Genomic DNA, 20,783 nt, shown 5'->3' on the forward strand with positions numbered 1-20,783 from the left:
GAACGCGGCGGGAGGCGGCCCGGACGGGCGGTGCTTAGAAAAGAGGCGGTTTATTGACGCGGGGCGGTACATAAATACAGGCTGTACTCACACACGGTTGTGTATGTGTAGGTGGGGAGTGGGGGCGTGTTCACGGTCTACAAACATTTACAGCTGCGCTCATGAGGAGTGGCCGGCACCGAGACCCCCGGCGGTGGGGCGGGCACGGCCACGGTCACTGCCACCCTCCGCGCCCCTAGGCCGCTCGCTGCGCTGCCTCCAGCAGGTCACCCGGGCGCGGCACGGGTAGGTTGGAAAGGAAAGAAACCGGCCGTAGCCCCCTTGGTGTTATTTGGCATAAGGTTATGTAGCAACGAGGGGTGTGCAAAGAGTGGGAGTAGGGCTGTACGGTGTCAGCCCCCAGCCTGGTGTCCAGGCAGACCGGGAATGGTGGTATGAGACCCATCAGTGCAGGTGTGAGCAACCCAGGATGGGGAAACCTAACTCGGTATGAGCACAGGGAGCGACGGGGCAGCGTCCAGCACTGGCACCCAGCACCGTGGAAGGAAGGGGGCCCCTTGTCTATGTACAAATCAGTATAAAATCCTAATGCGTACTATTCATACAACGTAAAACCAGGAGTAGGGCTATGGCAGGGTCCCAGCAGCCACTGCTGCAGCCCCAGTGAAGTGACCCTGGCAGCAGCTGCACGTCTGCAGTCCTCTGCAGGTATGGTCTGTGTCCTTCAAAGCCTCTGACTAAGGCTGAGGGAGGTGTCTCAGTGAAAGCCCTCTTCCCAGGTCAACATCTGGAGCAACAAAAGACTGCTGTTGTGAGCCATGTAAACATAGGAAATGCCATCGGATCAGTTCTAGAGGATGGGGTCTGGGTTAATTAGGAGTGTGACCCCATTCCAGGTTGGCTTGATGGCTTTTGGGATGCTATTGCTAGAAAAGCATGGCCATGTTAAGGGCTTAGTGGCTGCTCTTGCCTGCGAAGAATGCAGCAGATGCTTTTACATTGACAGCAACTGAAGCTGGGGCTGCTGGAAGTGGAGAGGAGCAAACATTGTCACTTGCTGTGACAGACATCTGTTGTGTCAGATGCTGAGCCTGCAAGAAGGCCAGGAATGGCAGAAGGAACCCTCTGTGTGGCTGCTGAACGTATGGGTGATGAAAGGGGAGTGTGGTGGACACAGGCATTCCCCTCATCTGAAGGAGTTGGAGGAAGGTGTACAGCTGAAGAAGTCTTGGTTGATCTGGCGTGGGTAGCTCTCCAGAACTTTCACCTGGACTGGATCAAATTTCCAGTAATCTCGGCCTCTCAGGAAATAGGCAAAACCTGTGGGTGAGAGAGGAAGTGTTAGAAGAGATAGGGTTCATGCAGCTCAGAGTTCTTTCCTAGAATTTTCTCTAGCTGACACTCTGCAGCATGTGCAGTACCAAAAAAGAGCCTGGAAAAGGCAAGAAATACTGCTAAATTTGTTTCGCTTGAACCCAGGCTTGTGGCTTACACTGTTCTTTCACACTATTTTAGTTTTGGTGGGAGAGTAAACAGGATAGATTTTGTTTTATAATCCTGGTGGTTTTAAATATGCTGTACTCATGTAGTGACCCAGTCCTGAGAGGGCAGAGGACATCTAGGACCTGGAAAGGGCTTATGACGGGGAGCTTGTGAAGACCTGCTGCAGAGTATGTTACTGCAAGGAAGCTGCATTCCCCATCTGGAAGCAGTGGGGAGCCGTTCTACCACGTCTTTGGAAGGAAAGAGGCAGTCACCGCAAAAAGAGGCAGTTACCGCTACAGTCACCCTGGCTGTCCACAGTGTTTCCGTGGCACTGCCATCCTGTCTTCAGCATGGGGCACATCTGGGAAGACTGGGCAACACCAAAAGCAGCCCGTTCATTCAGGACAGCTGCTTAGGCTGAAGCATGGGCAGCATTTCTGCTGTCTTCTCATCACTTTCTTTGTTGGAAGCAGTAACAGCTAAGCAGGACTCTGACCATTTCTTAGTCAGAAGCTTGAATTTTCTCTATCAGACACTTAACTGTTGATTGTTTCAATTAAAAATGATAGAACTTCTCACTTTTATGGGAGAAGCCTCAGTTTCCTACCCACTGGAGGTAGCTTCCCTTCTCTCTCTACACTATATGGCACGTGCTATAGCTCAGAAATGTGCACTACAACCAAATGCATAAATCTGCTAGGCAGCGGTGTCAGCCTGACTGGCTGCCTCAGAGCAGGCCATAACCCTGCTGCACTGACCAAACTCATCCTGAAAAGCCGCGTCAATCTCCTGAGGGACGCCGCGCCAGTCAGCCATGGCCCGGGGGTAGATGTTGTCCACCTGGCGGGTGTGAGGGTTGAAGCGCCAGTAGTTGCCTCCACTGAAGATATAGATCTTGTTTTTCTCAGCCCCCCACACCAGAGCTGCCTGCACAGGGGATGCAGGGAGGCCCAGCTCCACAATTGGGGTGGGACCAGATACCCGTCTCTCGCCATCATAAATCCAGTACTGAGAATCTGGTGAGGAGACAGAAAAGGGAGACAAGAGGTCAGTGGCTCTTTGGAGTCTGATAATTCAGCAGTGAACTCACAACTGGAGCTCATGCCTTGGCAGAGCTCCAGTGAAAGCTGTACCTGAGAGGCAAAAACCCCAGCAGTGTCATGGCCACTGTCACAGATGGGTGCCCAAAGTGCCGTCAGTGCAAGGGGTTGACTTCCCATCTCAGTCCAGCCCAGAGGGTGTCAGTGATGGGACAAGGAGGACCATTTTAGCAGCTGTCTTTTCTCTATTTGTGGAAGTTACAATAAAAGACTTGGCTGGAGGGACCAGCCTCTACCCTGCAAACTCAGAGCCTGGAGGAGAATGTATGTGGGCATGCAGAGGCATAAAAGGGGCATGCGGCTATAAAGGAGCAAGCTACAAAAACCAGGAAGAAGTTGCCAAGCTGAAATAGAGACTGCGTATTTCTAGATTAAATTGAAATGGGAATCTCTGTACTTAGCCTACGGCATGTAATACTTTCCCCTTATCTCATTTTAACTCACGCTAGGAGCCTGCCAATTTTAGCACTGTAAGTCCTTGTGCGGAGGTCAGGTGCTAAGTAATCTGTTTATGCAGGAACACAGCCTGTAGAGCAGTGTGCTGTGCTTTCTGGTACTCAGTCTCACTGTGCGCAGACAGGGAGGGCATGTACACCCAGGGCAGCTGGGTACCTACATCATTCTGCATTCTTGCTATTAAATTTACACTTGGAAAGAGCATTAAAGAAAACATGGAGCTGAAATGGGGTTTCTTGCTGGCCCTGAACTCTAGACATGGCCAGGAGGAGGTTTCCCCCTGCTGTGGGTGATTGTTAATCCCTGTGGTGGCCAGAGGTTGCCTGGCTCTGCAGACAGGATCCCTGTAAGCTCATTTGGTCTCAGGGTACTACAGAAGCTCCGCATCCAGGTCTCTGAGGAGGAAAGAAGATGCTGTCTGTCCCCTCAGCAGAGCCTTGGGGCACAGGCACAAAAGTTTCACAACAGGTGAAGCTGCCTGGGGCTCCCTTCTGGCACAGTGCTTCCCAGGACAGCTGGGAAGACCAAGCAAGTGTTTTCTTCCTCCTCTGCCAGCAGCATCGCCAGGGCAGAGACTCAAAACAAATGTTTGCATTCCAGAGGAGGAGAACCGGATATTCTGGCTGTATCTAAAATAAAAGTGACCCCTCCTTCTCTCTTCCCGCCTCAAAAATTTAAACAGAGAAGGAAACAAATAACAGGGATCACTGGATTGCTGAGGATGCCCAGAAGGTTCGTCCTCCCAGGAACTTGTTGGGTCCTGAATACCCATAAGTAAAGGAGATGCATTTCTGAGCCGTCTGATCCCAGTCCAGCTCTTACCTTGGAAAAACCAGATATTGCCCAGAGGGTCCTCGAAGGTGGCATCAACAGAGCTGGGGATCCCCTGCCAGTGGCGGGAGGCCAGAGCTGGGTAGCCGTCCTGCAGCTTTCCAGCTCGAAGCCGCCACACATAGCGGGACTTGAAGAAGAACAGCTCCCCTCGGATGGTGGATGCAGCATCGAAAGTTGTGTCGCAGGCGTCAGGCTGTAAAGACTGTCAAAGCATGGCCGGTCAGGTGCTTGGACTCAAGGGACCCCCCCCTCACCCAGGCTGGGTTCAAAGGATGGGAAGTCCCTGTGTCCAAGCAACTGTCCTGCTTTCAGCCAGTTTTGGTTGGGCACGTGCTGCCCAAAGATCCCTGCCCCACACACCCAAGGCTGGCGAGCAGTGCCCATGGGGTCTGGACCCAGGCTCAGCAGCATGAGAGGAAGACACAAACACCAAACCACATGTAAGCCTGCTGCTGGCCTCTGGGTGAGGGCGGTCCCAGCTGTGCTGTTAGAGGAGGACATGGGCAAGCTGTTCACTCACCTCCACATTAGTGATCTCATTTGTTTCAAGGTCTGGCTGGGCCAGCTCTGCTGGCTGAGTTGGGGTTGGATCGGGATCCAGTTTGGGTTTCCCATAGAGGTACTGAATACCTTGCTTGTCATCCTCACTCAGACTTAGTGGGTAGCGGAAGATGTAGAAAGGAGACATCAGTGACTTGGAGACAGCTGTGTGCTGCAGGCCCAGGACATGGCCAAACTCATGAGCAGCCACTTGCAGGAGGTCAGTGCCTGCAAAAAGAAAAGATGGGAGATGATTTTGCCTGCTTGTGTGTGGGACATGCCTCCTATGGTCACTTCTACCAATTACCAGCCACTGACAATACATTGAGGTATGTCATTGAGGAGTTTAACACAAGGAAAAAGAAATCTACCTCCACTACCGTGCTTACAGGTTGTTGTTCCTAGACATTTCCTATGTACACCGTGTTTGTGTGGGGTTTTTAAGGAATCAAAGGGCTTAATTAACAGATCCACTGGTTCAGGAGCACTGTGAGTGAATTCATAAAACTCAGGTATTAGCCTGGGTATGTTGGTAATTTGCAATTCTGTCGCCAGGGGCTCATCGGCTACCAGGAAGAAAAGGGTTTTCCACACACTTTGGGAAAGGAGAAATATGCACGGAGAAGGAAGTCTGGACCATAGATGTAGGTGGTGGGGTGATAAACATGGTTTTTGTCCACTCAACCTTACAGCAGTTGTTGGCTACAGCTGTCGCATATCAGGTCACATTTAGATCATGTTCGCTGTGGAAGATACCAGCTTTGGCAAGGGAATGCTCTGGGATTAAAACTTGCTAATAGCTGTTGTCACAGACACAGCAGAGGGAGCTCATTTATTGCTTGTGTGTGGACTGTGTCAAGAAGGTGACATTTAGAAATAAATCCACAAAAAAATATCCAGTGTCAAGGGCTGGGCCTTCTTCACTAGACTCAAGTAGATTTATGGGAGATCATGTTTTAGGAACACACAACCCTGCAGCATTTATAAAAGGAGAGGGAGAAGAGTGGATTTTGGTATGCAAAAATGTGTCATTTGGCAGGTGTTACTTAGCTTCCAATGGATCCTTTTTGAAGTTGATATATTTCAGGGAAAGCTGGAAGAGAGGCGCATTAAGCAGCAAAGCCTGTGAGCAGAGGCTGTTTGTTGACAAGTCCCAGCATATTCATTCACTCGCTTTCAGCCAGAAATCCTTCAAGCTGCAGCCCAAGTGATGAGAAAGGCAGGGATGTGAGTCAGCCAGAGCCTCGCTGCTCCAAGCAGGATTTCACTGCTGGCTCCAAGGGAGCAGGTCACTTCTCAGCACCAGGATGCGATGGAACAGGATGGGATGGGACCGGGAGCATGCAGCTGGGAGGAATGCCTGGGAAGGGTGGAGGGGAAGGTGAGCCCCTGTCTTCCTCTGCTGGTCAGCTTCACGTTAAAGTGATGAATTTGTACAGCACTGGCCTAATTAAATCAACATATCTAGGTCAGCTGAGAAAGTGGGATTTCTATTCAGTGATTTATTACAAACTTTCAGACACTTCTGTTTAGCTTGGCAGGCTCCTCACTTGATGCTTTCCAGTGTTGGCAGATCAGCTGTGCTATTGTCAGATGCTCCGGGGTAGATGAACAACAGCATGCCTGAAGGAGCTGTGCTGGGGAGCATCACTGTGTCCCTCAGAGAATGTCCTCCACGTGGAGTCCTGCTTCCTGCACAACTCTGGGGTGACCTCAGGGCATACCTTAGCCCTCCTCGTACTTCTGCTCTCCCATCTGTAAAATGAGCCCAAGGATTTCCCTGTCTCACTGATAGCTGAGTCAAGGATTTATCCATGTTTATATCGTAAAGCTCTTTTCAGCATATTAAATGGCAATTAGCTGCAAAGAGCCTTTACAACATTTATTTGTGGAAGATGCAGGGGGTGGGGGGAAGGCCACAGAACAAGGCTGGATTCTGATGAGAACTGGCATCCATTTTCAGTTCCTGGCTTGCCTCTGACACTGTCTTCGTGGGAGAATGTAGGAAATTCTTCAACAACACAGCCAGTCCCAACAGAAGGTGAAAAAGGGCAGAGCCCACCATTCCCTCAGGAGCAGAAATGCTTTTGTAGAAAGGTCTGGTGCTCTGTGGTTCTCGTTTTGGGTCAGCATGGGCAGCATTGGAGACATAGCAGTCCTGTGCCCCACACAGAGAGTCAGGCTGGCATACAACTGACAATGACGTGGACTTTGGGGGAGCCCATCTGAGCCCTGAACACTGACATGGACAAAATGTTTGGGAAACCCCTGAGAGGCAGAAGTTTAACTTGGGCTTTGTGGTTGTTTGTCACTGTAGATAAACTGCGAAAGAGGAGGATGGGCTAACTTGGGTTAATTTTGGTGGGTCCTGCTGATGCTGATGCTTTGGGCACTGATCCAGATGGTCCCAGGCAGTACTGCAGTATCTCATGAGATACTGTGACACCAGACCCTGAGTGCCTAAGCAGAAAGCTACCAGCTTGGATATATTATTAGCAAAAAGAAGCAAAAAAAAAAAAAGGAAAAAAAAGTCTTGACTTGATGCGGTATTGTTTATGGTCAGAGCATTCCCAGGCCACAGGGACAGAGCTGGAGCCTGTGTAGTTTCCCTTTATGGACTTGTTTGAGCACAGATGATGAACAGTGTGTGCAGGGGCTGGGGCTGAGGCTGTGCTTTGGAAGACAATTGTGTCACCTGGTGCTTGAGCCTGTTTTCCTTCATCCTTTCCCTACTTTATTTCTAACAGCTCCTACCAATGCTGGGTGCAATTCCCAAGTGACAGGGCACATGGCTGGGCAGAGTCATCTCTCTTGCTTCCCCTGCAGAGGGGGAGCCCACTGGGAAGCCAGGGTCCTGGGGCTGGACACAGGCTTTGCTGTGGCTGAAAGATGAGAAGAAAAGACATGAATACTAACAGTAGGCTTGTAAGTGGTGGGCGACAACAATGCACACCACAAAAATGATTGTTGCCTCTCAGTTTTAGAGGGTCCCTGTTTAGACCACAACAGAATCATTTACAAGTGCATCAATAAGCATCCTGGAGCCTCCACAGCTCCCCTTGAAACAGTACCGTACCCAGGTTATTCCCAATCGTCCAGGTCTCATCATAGTCAAAATGGACATCTCCCTCCCGGTGTGTCTTGGGGAAGAACGCGTGTGCCAGAATCCCTCCAGGCCCATCAAAAGGCAAGTTGTCTCCATGCCAGTACCTGGAGGGAGGACACATTGCACCTCAGACAAACAGCCATGTATCTCTAGTGAACACCATTGTATGGCCAAAGGTGGGGAGCCACTGCGAGGGGCAGCAGCTCTCACTCCCATCCCAAGTTCACCCCACCAGTCTAGAACAACTGCTCAGAGCCCTTCTGATTGCCACAAACCTGATTCTCCATTGGGGCACTAAGGAAGTAGAGCTCAGTCACACCAAGCCCTGGGGAAGCAGAGCTCAATTACACCAAGCCCTGGGGAGTTTGTGTGTTTTCTCAGGGATGTTTCTCTCCTCCCCCTGTTCAGCTTCCAGCCCAAAGGTGACCGTGGAGCCTGAAGAATTAAGGAGGTGACTGCTCAAGGCAAGATTAAGTCAAAATAGCTGAGGAGTGGCAGGGGGATATGGAGGGGCATCCAGCAGCGAACACAGAGAAACCCTCAGGTCCTCACTCAAGCCAAGCTCGCTGTTGACAAGCAAAGGAAGCCCGTGAGAGATGTGGCCACTTTAGAGAGCTGAGGGAAGCACAGGCAAATACACAGCATGCAAATCGCATCACTGCTTGGACGGTCTCCATTGCTTTTATTAGTTTTGTGCAAACATGCAGCAGAGGGAAGTCTTTGCCCCCATGCGTATTATGCCAAAAGTGAATTTCAGGGCTGGGAGCCAAGATTCATTTAACCAAGAAACTATATTTGTCTTTGGGCAGACAGTTACATCGTTCAGTCAAGGGACAGGATGGAGGACCTGAAGATGGAAAGTCAAAACAAACGCTTAAAAAACAGCCTGCAGGCAGAGAAACTTAAATGTACCAGGAAAATTAATGAATGATCAGTAATGGTACTGTGCGCAGCCAGCATGGAAGAGCTGCACTTACACCAAGCAGCCCACAGCTGACAAAAAAAAAAACCCAACCAAAACCAAAAAAAACCCTGGTGTCTGAAAGCAGATATATGAGCCTCCATTTAAGTGCCTAAGTTGTGTGCCAGCAGCTCTCGGCTCTGGTTAGAGGCTTGGGGTCTTGCGTGTAAGGTTGCTTCTCTGTCTGGGAGGGGGGTGCTGCTGCTCACCATGCTCACCTTGTGAAATCAATGACAATGTCAGCCCGTCCCTCCTGCACCTCAGTGAAGGTCAGCGGGGTCACATCGCTCCAGACTTTCAAAGCTTCCTCAATGGTCCTTCTCACTTTAGCTTTTACAAGTTGCCATGGGAACCTGATAATTCTGAAAGGCAACAGACACTGGATGAGAAGAGCATCACCTGCTGTCCCATGGACACTGATGTCATGAAGACACTAGCTGCAGGATCAACATCACTAGGGCTGCCACTCTCACTCAGCACCAGAACATCTCCAATCCATACAACCACTGGTCCAGCACCCTCTTCCAAGTAACATGTGCAGCAGGTAAATCTCATCAGTGTTGAAACCCTCTGGCTGGTGGGCCAGAGATGAGCTCTCTGGAGAGCTTTGCAGATCTGTGTTTTTCTGGAGTGAAGTGCTGCAGCATTTCCCAAGTCTGTCCCTGTGAGTTCACCCCCCTGGAGGCGCCTGGGAGCAGTGTGATGTGATTTCTCCTCCTCGGTCTCTGCATTTTTTGCCCCTGGAAACCTGGGCTCACTCAGAGCAGCTGCTGCCTCTTCTGCCCTCCTATAACAGGAAGACTATAAGGTCTGCCACAAAGGGGGCTTTCTTTCCCTTCCATTAACAGGGTTGGTGTATGTTAGTCTCTGTTTCTTTCTGTAACACTGTTGACAAAAAAAAAAAAAAAAAAAAAAAAAGCAAGAAGCCTTTCTGTTATCTACAGCCCCCTAATGCTACGGGGAACTGTCTCCTGTGTTTAATTCAACAAAAGATTATTTACATGCTGTCAAGGTCCATACGAGTGTGCTCACTTTTCCACTCAAACCCCTGTGGGCAACTGGGGAGGCAGCACAACCCTCCCACAAAACTGTTGAGCAGTTTCACAATTGAGAATGTGTGGGGTGATCAGGACAAAACTTTACACTGAAGTTGTGTTTATGGGAACATCAGTAACAGCTGAATACAAAGGTCTTTTTAAAATAAACTGTGAGGTGAGCCTACAGCAGGGTGGTTGTGGGGGTAAAGGCACAGCAGGAGAGGGCTGGTGGTGGAGGCTCATCTTGGCACGTGGCAGGGGTTTGATGTAGGGAAGTGAATATATGTGCACGGAGTTGTTGATGTGGAACTGACCGAGGGGTGATGCAATGGCTGTGCAGAATGGGTTTGGGCAGGGGTGGGTGGGCGGGCAGCTGTGTTTATGGGAGCATGTGCATGAGGGGATGTAGAGGTGCTAGGTACAACCCTGCTGGTGGTTCAGCATGTGGTTCCCCTGCCCCCTGGCTGCCCTCCAGCTTTTATGGTCACATCACAGTGTGCTGTGCTCCAGGGAACATCAGACTGAGAGGTTTGGGGAGGGAGAAGCAACCCAGCCTGACTCCCATTTCAGGCCTGTCTTACTTGTAGGTGAGGTCGGTCTTGTCCCAGCGTCCACCAGAGAGGACAAACCGCTTCTGCCGGTTCCGCCCATTCTGGCTGTCCGGCAACACTGGGAGGTCCGGCACGCCGCACCGAGGTGGGTTCCAGCGTGCTGCCTGCTCATCCACACCCACAGGGAAGCCCTTAGCAGGAACACCAGTCCCCACAGCGTTCACCAAGGAAGACAGCCAAGGACTCTGCTCCTTCCAGGTGTGATGCTTTCGAGACACATCCTAAAAAAGAAAAGCAAAGCTGTGACTTCAGTGCCTGGGAAGAGATGTCCTGATACAGAGTGGCAAATGTTTGCCCACAGCAGTCCTGCACTGGTGAGTTCCACCCCTGCCTGGGGCTGTTCCCCTGCTGCTAGGGCACAAACTGCTTCCCACAAACATCTTCCCTTCCCTGGGACCTGCTGCTCCAAGGCCAAGTCACACCTGCGAGACAGTGTCATGCCACCATGGCATCCCCTAAGCACTGGGCTATTTTTGGTCCTCTTTTCCTTGGCAGCTGACCAGCAGGAAATGTTTTTGCAAGCTGTGGATGAGAACCAGACCCTTCAAAAATGAAACAAATCACTAGGGAGTAAATTCTCCCCCTTTGCCCCACATACTTTATTCCCTCCTGGCCCTGGGTAGAGGTGATATTAATGGAAGGAAGCCTCTAGTACCCAGCACACAACTGTGCTCCCCATTGTCATTTCCATAGTGTCCCCTTGCTGTCCTGGCACGATGAGCAGGTTTTCAGCATGGCTGGGGGTCATTGCAAGCTGGAGAGCCAGACACATGGATCTGGGGCATGACAGTTGAGCCCATGGGACAGAGAGCAGCAGGAACTGTCCCACAGCCCCATCACTGCCTGAGGTCACTGACTCTGTAGGTAGGGTGGGACAGGACCATACCCTGTTGCCTCATTGTACCTGTGATTCTGCTTGGGGATAACATCACCTGGGCTCTCCCACACTTAAGTTGGAAAAGCACAGTTCCTCTTGGAAACATTAATTAATGCTAATTAGCTGTTTTCCATTGGTTTCTCACCTGACTGCAGGACTATGGGGCCACCATGAAGCATTACCTAAGCATAATCCCCCACCTGCTGTGAGGCATGTGGAGTGAAAGACACTTGGTCCCTGCATCACCACACTGCACAAGCCAGAGGTCCAAATGCAGACTTTTTTCCCTGATTCTTTGCAGGCAAATTCAAAGGTGTTGGAGCAGCAGGAGCAGCTGAGACACTGCAGTGACACATCTCTACCTGGACGGGCAGGTTCCATCCTACAGGGCTCTCGAGTGAGGACCTGGGGTTTAGGAGTCCCCTTCCCTCCCCTGCAAAAAGCTGTCTTCTTCCAGGCCAGGTCTCCTGGCTGCTGCCCTGTCAAGGATGTGAAAGCCAGGATGGCATAATGCCAGAGCTGCCATGATGCTGTGTAATTCGCGTGCTGCCACCACTCTGTTCCCTACAATGAACCCATTCATGCGGGCTGGAATGAAGTGTGAAGCCCTTGGCATTAATTCCGCTACCGAGCTCCCAACTCTACAGTGGCCCCGTGCCTCTGAGCAATGCACAGATGGACAAAGGAGCCAGGGAGGTCACACAAGGTGCAGTTTAGGTGTCCATGTGTCAGTTTAGGCTTTCCATGTGTCTGTCACTACTCCAGCCTGCTGGCTTATCCTCCCCAGCCAGGCAGATGCCCTCGGTGGCTTGGTACTGCCAGCCTTTGCCTTAGAAACCATTGACCCAGTCCTGGTGTCCCAGCGCACTCTCACACACTATGGGAACCACATCATCAACATGTGCAAAGCGAGAAAGCTGTTTTACATCCCGAACAGCAAAGCCTACCCAAGCCACCAGCCATGGCATCGAGAATCCATCCAGTGCTTTAGTGGGAGGAGTGAATATGGGCTGGTCTGTCCCACACATGTCTGCACTGGGCTGCTCCTGCTGAACGCTGGAGCCCTGCCAGATCAAAGGTACCTGTCTCTCTGTGAGGAGCTCTCCAAGAGTTGCCTGGCACCCAGCATAATGGCAGCTGTGTTTCCAAAGCCCAGCCTGGAGGGCCACTTGGCTCTCCTTGCTCCTGGGTGTGCTCAGGAGTACCCGCTGCCACCAGAGGCAGGTCCTGCCGCCCGAGGGCATGGGATGATGAATGTGTCTGTTTTCCCAGGACCAGGAGGTGCAGGACAGAGTCTCTGAGGCACATGGGAGAGTGGAGATGGATCCTGGGGAAAGCTCTCGCTGTGGAACTGGGACCACTGGGAAACCCTCAGGAGTTGCCCAGGTAGGTGGGCGGGCTGAGGCTGACCCAGATAAGCTTACCCCTGTTTTTTTGTCTTGGCTCTGCTAAGTGCATTCCCAGGTCTCCCAGGAAGGCCAGTTGCTGCCTTACCATCTGGGGGCAGCGGCATATACCAAAAAGTACTGCTCTCCTCCAAGCAGGAGCAGAGGGAGGAGGAACTGCCTGTTTCCTTCTCACCCCAACAGATCCCATGTTTTAGAGGCAGACCTGGGGTAGGCTTTCTCTGTCCTCTTTGGTTAGCTCAAGGCCACTGGCATGAATCCCAACTTCCAGTTACCCAAACCCCACCTTGCCTTAGGCAGGATCCTTCCTGCTCCTGGCTGCCGACCCTCTGCTGAGACCAGGCCCTGGGAGGGGACACTGTGGCCCCCCCGCAAACAGCTTTGGGTGGAGGCAGAAGGCAAGACCTGCCTGGCTGCCCCGTGTACTCACTGTGCCCCTATACAAACAGCAAGTCTCTCCTTGTCGTCACTGCACTGACATTAGCACCATAGCAGGAAAGGGCTGGAAAATGCCACTGCAGGCACAGCCAGCAAGGGGAAATGTGACAGGCAGAAACCACTTGCCAAACAATGCTCAGGAGACACGTCAGGCTGGAGATTTTGGTCTCCTTGGCTGGACACACCTCACTGCAGGCACTTCCCAAGGCGCAGATAACGTCCTCTCGCTTACAGTTGCATCCTTCCCACCCAGCACTAAAGCCACCCTCCTCTGGGAAGATCTGGCTTTGTTCTCCTGAGCTATGGTATAATGCCCCAGCTGAATGATTAGGGGTTTGCTTAGGGCTGTGCTGCTGCTGAAGCTACTACAGACCTGTGAAGAGAGGATGAGGAGTGTTGCTGAGTAACTATCAGGGCATCCCCACTGCTCTCATCTGCCACCAGAGGACAAAAGCAAAGGCAAATCCCTGCAACCCAGGGCAGGCCTTCAGACCAGCTGAGTGCAGAGCCAGCTAAACGTGTGCAGCCTCTTGCACTGCCCTTCCTAGTAAAACCCACAGTCAGGGGTGGCTGCTGCGCATGGAAACAGACAGTTTTTAGCCAAGGGAAGATGTCAGGGCTTTGCAATAGAGACTGAACAGCAAAATGTCTGCACAACATGAGCACAGAGGGGCTGCCAGGCCTGAAACCAAGGGTTGAGGGCAGTAAACAGAGCAGAGAAGCAAAGCTATACACAAAGAGTGCTGCAGGCTGGCCGCAGTTCCTCACAAAGAAAGTGCCTCTTCCTGCAGCTTGTGACCAAAAGGCTGAAAGGGAACAGGAGGGAAAGGACAGATCCCATGGGAGAGCAGAAACCGCGGTGGAGGTACAGACTGCTCACTTAGTTCCTCGCAGCTTTATCAGCCCTCAAGTGATGTGATACAACAGCCATCACTTCTGGGTCTGCTGGGGCCAGACGAACACCAGCCAAACTTCCCAGGAAGTGTCCCAGCCATCCCGAGGAGCCAGAAGCATCTTTAACCTCATTGTGTTGGGTAGCACTCGCCCTCCAGAGCCTCCCAGGAGAATAAGCAGCCAGAGCAGCACAGCTACATGGAGAATCAGCAATGCTGTGTATAAATAACCTCAAGAGTGAGGTCAGTGCCTGGTACTGACAAACCCAGTGCTCTCCTCTGCCTGGGTCCATCCTCTGCTGCCTGCCCTGAACTTAAACTTGCCTCCTCTGCTGTGTACCTAATTACCTGGGCTCCTGCCTGCTTCTGCAACATGGACATGAAAGGAGAACCTCCCCCCCTCTTCCCGTCAGACAGGAGTGCCTGCACAAGTTACAACGTGAATCCCATCAGTCTTGGATACTTCCCCTGTCATTCGAGGCTGTTTCCTCTTCTACTAGGAGATGAGCTCATGTGCTTTCTCCCCACCTCCCCATCCTTTCTGCTGCTGCTTTTCCATTTCTCCCTTCTTTCTCCTTCTGTTACTCAGAGTGTTTGTCAAGGCTTTGGTGTTTGCTGCCTGTTTAGCTAGTAACATTATCCTACTTCCACCTATGAGCCTGCATCTTGGAGCGCTCCTGCCCTTAATTCAGTGTGTGGAGAGGGAGAGCAGAGATGCTTTCTCCTGCAGTTCTCATGTAGACAGTTCTCTCACCCCATTTCTGTCCACTGTTGTTGGGTGGCTGTGCCCCCCAGAGGCCCTGCACCCCTTAACAGCCTACAGCAATGTTCCTGTCCAAGATCAGCATTGCTGTCCTCATGCACAGCTTACCATAGCCAGCTTTACAGCCAGCCTGCCTCTCAGCCCAGCATAGACTTTCAGGAGTTGGACTTAAAAGTGCGGCTACAGCTGATGGTTAGTGGTAAAACTGGAGCCAGCTCCACTCTAGTCAGGTTGTGTCCCAGAAGCAGACTGGCCTTGGAAGGTACTAATGCTGCAGCTGAAATTTCACAGCAGAAATGGATTATATTTGTGGTCTGGTCAGAACCTGAGCTAAGCATGCTCCTGGTAAAGGCAGTTAGTGGAAACAATGGAAACTCAGTGGAAACAATACCCAGGCAAAGCCACAGGTTTATTGATCCTGCCTTCCCCAGAACAAGGCAGAGTCTCCCAACCCCTCTAACTATGAAGTCTTTGCTTACACAAAATACTTCTGCTACGGGACTAGCTCCTTCATGCTGGGCTGTAGCCCGATTCTGCTGCAGACAGGTCCAGGGACAATGCAAAGGCTGAGGCCAAACTTCAGCCAAATGAGGCCAAATGGGAGGTGCCACAGTGCCTGGCCGTGCATACACAGTTGGAGGTTCCTCTCCGCTCACTTCCCATACTCTGTGGCACCATCAAGTACCACCTCCTGGGACCTGACGGTTTGTTTCCAGATTAGTTGGTGGTAGTTGTTGTTGGCAACGAGAGAAGGAAAATGTTTATTTTTCCTAAGCAACGTGGAACATGAAACATTATGGACTGCAAATGTTTATGCCCACAGACAGAATGAGAAGACCCAGGCTCTGATGTAACAAGAGAAAGCAAATGAATAAACACCACAGGACTATTTTTATTATCACTTTAATTACGTGACAGTTTGTGAGTCTAGTCCATCAACAACACCACAACCAAGCTGCTGGTGTCACCCAAGCAACAGTTTGCCAGAAACAGGAGTACTTACAAAGCAAAAAAGCCCCAGGATGCCAGGATAGCAAAAGGTTTCAAGAGCCCTTCATCTGAAGACCTAGAAATCCCTTGAAACCAAGAAACCACTCTAGGATGTGGCACACTCCAGGTAGAGGAGGAAGGAGGGTTGAGAGGTTTTGTTTGTTGTGCAATTACATCCAAGCTAAGGTAAGCAATGAGCTACCAGTGCCCAGCCCAAGGACAACAGCCAGGACATGTCCCACAGGGTACAGCTACCTGGCACAGTTGCAGCCCTCTTCAGAGCTATGGGGGGGATGTTCTGCCCTCAGGGAGCATATGCTGCTCAGATGTGCAGGCTGGGATCTCCAAACCCACAAGACAAGCACTGTCCCCCTGCCCAATGTCCTGGAGATGTCTGAGATTTCCCGCCCCCCCCCCCCCCCCCTTCTAATTCTCACAGAGCCACTTTTGTAAGGTGGTGATGTCTCTCTCCTGCCCAAATCCCTCTAAGATGAGGAGGAAGTCTGGTCACCTGTCTGTTCTTGTGGATCTCATCTGCATGAGGATCTCAGTGAACCTCTAAAAACATGTCTGTGGCCCTTAGTGAACCCCTGAAGTGCTTTGCTTTTTGTTTTACTGGACAGCTATGTGCACACTCAGCAGTGCTTCCATTCATGTTACAAGCTGGGCCATCCCTGATATAAGATTATCCAGGAACCCTTCATTTACCTGTCCACATATCTGGGATTAGTAGGAAAGAGCTGACAGTGTCTCTGGTGTGAAAAGTCTCTGCAGAACAATTTTTCTATGGAAGATTCTTTTTAAACAAGACCTATGCAGTGCAGCCGCCTTCTGCTGAGCCCCCCAAGTTATGGTGCCAGGGCAGGATACACATGGGGGAAGCAAGTAAAGTGCAGCATGAGCTGGAGTGGAGGATCCTCCTCAAAGTGCTTCTCTTCTCCCTGCTCTGTTCTCCCTCCCCAGTGAGTGCACTTCGCCAGCTGCATACCCCAAGTCTTGCTACACTGCAGGGTTATGCATGTGTGTTGCATGTGAAAGCTCAAACATAACAAACCCGCTGGAAAATAACTGCTTACATGTGTCTTGAGTCTCTCCCACAGCAGAGGATAAACATGCCTAAAATTACCAACACTCACTCACTGGCAGTATTTAAATAGCCAAATCAAAGAGTGCAAATCAAACCCTTCGTGCAGGAGCTGCCTCAGCCCTGAGCAAGGCAGGCAGCCTCCCCGGCTCCTGGGCTGCAGGGAAGGCAGCCGTGCTTCCAGTGGGGAACCTGCTGGGTTCAGGGCAAGAGCTGCAGGATATGGGTCCTGAGGGATTATACTGGCAGCTGGGAGGGTGCCTACCACTTCTCCACAGAGAGACAGTTTCCCAGCAAATGGACTGACTTTGATTTCCCAGGGGAGCCGAAAGCAATGCAGGAATTCAGTGTCTGCGCGTGCACTGCCCGGAGGACTGCAGATCTTTTGTTCTCAAGTTTTACAGTGGACACCAGACACAGCCTGTATTCTGCTCTCAGTTTTCTCTTTCTTTCTTTAGGCATTAATGTAAAAGTGGAGGAGATCTACAGGGTTTGCTACAAAGAACACAGGTCCTGCAACTTGCCCTGTGTAGCCTGGCTTTAAAGTGAATCTTAGCCTTTGATTCCCTCCCCCCTCAGTTACTGATGTTGTGACTTGGTTTTGGAGCACCAAATAGCCATGATGCAGCACTCTGCTGCACCTAGGGCAGTCCTTGCCCACCCCATCTACTAGCACAGTTCGAGGAAGTCACCGTTGTCTGTCTTGTAGGAGTGAGGCTGAGCTTTTCCCAGCACAGCCCCTCGGCTCCTTTCTCATTCATCACCAGACAGCAAAAGGTGCCCCGACAGGAAATTAGCTGCTATTAGACATAGGGAAACATCTCTTTGCAAGGAGGCTCAAAGTAGCCAGAGAAGTGAACATGCATGGCAGAGCTCTCTAGTAAGAGAGTGTAGAGAAGGGCTGAGGCCAGCAACACAACACTGTGAGCCCAGCAATCCCGTTTCAGCTGTTCCACACTGACATGCATACCCCAGGCAGGAGAGGAGTGGGGGGCACAGCTGTCAATTTACTTACATCATATGTGAGAGCAACCACCGTGATGCTGGCTTTACCTCAGAGGCAGTAGAATAACCTTCAGAAGCCTTGACACCAGATAAGGAACTCAAAAGGGCAGCTATTTGGGGTGAGAGAACTGCTGTTTGAAAGGAGAAAGCATCTGTCCATTTCCAACCCCAAACCAATGCAGTCACCATCTCTGCAAAGACTGAGTTGATCCGAAATCCCCAGCTCCAGATGGCTGCTCAAACACACAAGCACAAGATGTCCCAGAACAAAACATACCTGTAGAAGCATCAACTGGAATTACTCCAGCCAAGAGGAAAGTATTAGCACTCATGATGCAGAGCATTAGCCCGAGATGAGGAAGAAACCATCTCTGGGCAGCACGCTACCCAGGTGTGGGGACCTTCTTCAGGAGTGTGGTGGTGGATTAGATGGACAGGGAGCCTGAGTAGACCTAGACCCCTGCATTAACTCTGTGCTCTTCAGCAGTTTGGTGTATTCCCCCCATTCAAGGGGCACTGGCCAAGGCAGATGAGCCCCAGCAACCTTTGCAGTCACTCAGCAGCTGGGAGCACTGGCAAAAGCAGATGAATAGTACATGTCACAGCTGGACCAGACCCAAGTTCAGACAGTGTGAAACCCAGGCTGGCTTTCCCTTCCCTGGGAATCCCGCACGGGTCCTTGCTGGCAGCAAGATTAGGACCAGAGGCTGTGCAGGTCCCTCCAGGAGCAGCAGCTCCACCGCTTGGACTTGGCAGAGTCTGAGGCAGCCCCCAGCCCAGCCAACGTCCCTGCAGAATGCAGGAACCAGTGGTCTCCAGCTTTACTCAGGTGGAGCTCTGTCCTCCCAGCCCACCACTTGCTGCATTCAGATAGGGATGAAATCCACCGAGCAGTGTCATAACTGGGGTGCAGCAGAGTGCTACTGCCCAAGTGCTCACCTCACCTTCCTCAAAGGCAGAGTACAGCCAAATGCAGGGACATTTCGTTTGGAATAATACAAGTATTTTGGGGGCCAAGGCTGCTTTGTGCCAAGCTCCAGCCCACAGCGTATTTAACAGCCAAGTTAGAAAGTACTCAGATGACAGAGTTGATAATAAAACCATCGACAGAACCTGAACTAATCCCCTTGGGCTGCTACTGGGTATTTGCTCTATCATTATTTTATGGCGCACTAGCGAAGCGCATGTATATAATAACCCGATTACACAGGCACACATTCCCAGCACAAGGAGCTCTCTGTCTTCTCCCGTCCCCCAAATCCCTCGCACGCTGCTGCTCTTCTCCGGCGGCGGCAGTCCCAGCTGCTCGCAGCTCCGTCCCAGGTGCTGGGATCTGGCAGGCATGCCCCGCCGCTCCCCTCCTGCCTGCTCCTTCGACTCATCCCTTTAGCCTCCCCGTAACGCTCCTCGGCGCTGCCCGCACAGCAGGCGGGGGGTGCCGTTAGAGGCAGCCAGTGCTCTGCTGCCTTCACAGGAAGGGGGATCCCGTGTCCTCTTGTAAAGCCTCCTTGTCCCGTTTTCCCCTTGTTTTCCCCTTGTTTTCCCCTTGTTTTCCCCTCGCTCCGCAGACGGCAGCACGCCTGTGGAAACTCCCCTAACACGCCAGGAGGAGCCCGCGGAGCGGGGGTCCCCGGGCCGGTGTCTCCCGCCGGCGCAGCGCTGCCCGCTGCCGGCATCCCGGGGACGGCCTGGGGGATGGAAGGGGGGGAGGCTCACCCCGCTCAGCGGAGGCTCTACCGGGTAGATGCTCCTCTCGGGGCCGCACCGGAGAGCGGCGGGGCAAGGGGCGGCTGGGACTCGGCCGGGGACACGGAGCACCGGGGGTGGGAGGCACCGGGTGGTCCCAACTCACCGGCTTGTGGCGGCGGGCGGGAGCGGCGGGCGCGCAGTGCAGCAAAGCGGCGGCCAGCAGCGCGGCAGCGGGCAGCGGCGGACGGGCCATGCCGGGCAGTGGAGCGGGCTCGGACATGGGGCGGGGGGGGGGGTCCCCGCTGAGCTCTTTATACCCCCCCGTAGCCGCCTGCCCACCTCTCCGCGCCTCCTCCCGCTCCTGCCTTTTGTTCTCCCCGAGCCGCGGCTGCACGGGCCGGGGGGACACGGCCCGCCGGCATCGCGGGAGGGGGGTCCCGCCCCGCTCCGCCCCACCGCCCCCGGCAGCGGGGCGGAGCGCAGCGGGGCGGGACGGGCGGGACCCCCCGGACCCCCCTCCCGCGCCTGCCCGGCCCCGTGTAACCGGGTGCCCACCGCGAGCAGGCTGTGGAGGTCCCTGCGAGTGCCCGTGGGGTCACGCACTGCGCCCCGGGGGCGATACACTGCAGCGCCGCCGGGTTTTTGCATCTGAAGGCGAGGGAGCAGCGGCTGGAGCCGCCCAAGCCCGGTGTCAGTGCTTCCAGTCTTGCTGCTGGCTTCTGCCTGGATTGGGACGGCTTTAAACGGGTCAGTTAAAAGTGTCTTTCACCTCTCCTGCCTCGGGGTACCAAGGACTAAACCCAATCCAACTAGACCCTCAGAACTCACCGAGACCACTCAGTCCCCGTGGGGAATATCCGATCTCTGGGTTTAAATGTGTCTGCGTCCCTGCTTTGCCTGTGCAGGGCTCCACTAGAGCCATCTGTGTGCGCCTAGCCCTTCACTTACCATTTCCAAGAAATCTTTCGCTGTGCAGGATGCTGAGGGAAGGGAAGGGAAGGAAGGGAGCGGCTCCCCATTTTGGAGATGCCAAAGCCTCCATCTGCTCAGCCACCTGGAGATGGAAGCAGCAATGCACAGATCTGGTTTCTCGGTTCCTCTTTCTATGGGAGAAGCCCTGGGCTGTGTCAGCATCCCCTCAGTAGACTGAGTTTAGCTGCAAATTGTTTCAAGAAATGTATGCAAATAAGAAAACTTTGATCTCCAGCTGCCTGTGCTGGTGTGCAGGGAGTGGGTAAGGCTTCCTGACATCCCAGACTATATTACTGTTTTATTTGTCTGTGATCAGTTGTTCATGTTTTGTTTTATGGGAACCATCCTGAGGATGTAAATACTGGATACGGTAAGCAGATGTGAGAAGAAAGAGTCTGTTTGTGGCTGTGCTTGGAAGGTGCTGCAGCACTTAGCTAGCGGGCTGTTTGCGAGATGTTCCCACACCACAACAGTGTGTTTGGCATATTCCCAAGGCCTTACTTGGAAGAGGGGAAAGGGAAGGAGGGAAGAAGCAA

At 52.4% G+C, this 20,783-nt stretch overlaps 1 protein-coding gene across 1 annotated transcript; it reads right to left on the reverse strand.

Moving 5' to 3' along the window:
- Positions 1-96: 96 nt before the first annotated feature.
- Positions 97-19,528, reverse strand: MMP11 (matrix metallopeptidase 11). Its single transcript, XM_037401970.1, has 8 exons — positions 19,439-19,528; positions 10,101-10,351; positions 8,701-8,844; positions 7,492-7,625; positions 4,396-4,643; positions 3,864-4,077; positions 2,244-2,501; positions 97-1,320 (listed from the first exon to the last, which is right to left on the reverse strand). Exons 1-8 carry the CDS (start codon positions 19,526-19,528, stop codon positions 1,187-1,189), a joined length of 1,473 nt encoding a protein of 490 aa, XP_037257867.1. The 3' UTR covers positions 97-1,186.
- Positions 19,529-20,783: the final 1,255 nt, after the last annotated feature.

The sequence above is a fragment of the Falco rusticolus genome, chromosome 1 (assembly GCF_015220075.1).
Source record: "Falco rusticolus isolate bFalRus1 chromosome 1, bFalRus1.pri, whole genome shotgun sequence".
Classification (NCBI taxonomy): domain Eukaryota; kingdom Metazoa; phylum Chordata; class Aves; order Falconiformes; family Falconidae; genus Falco; species Falco rusticolus.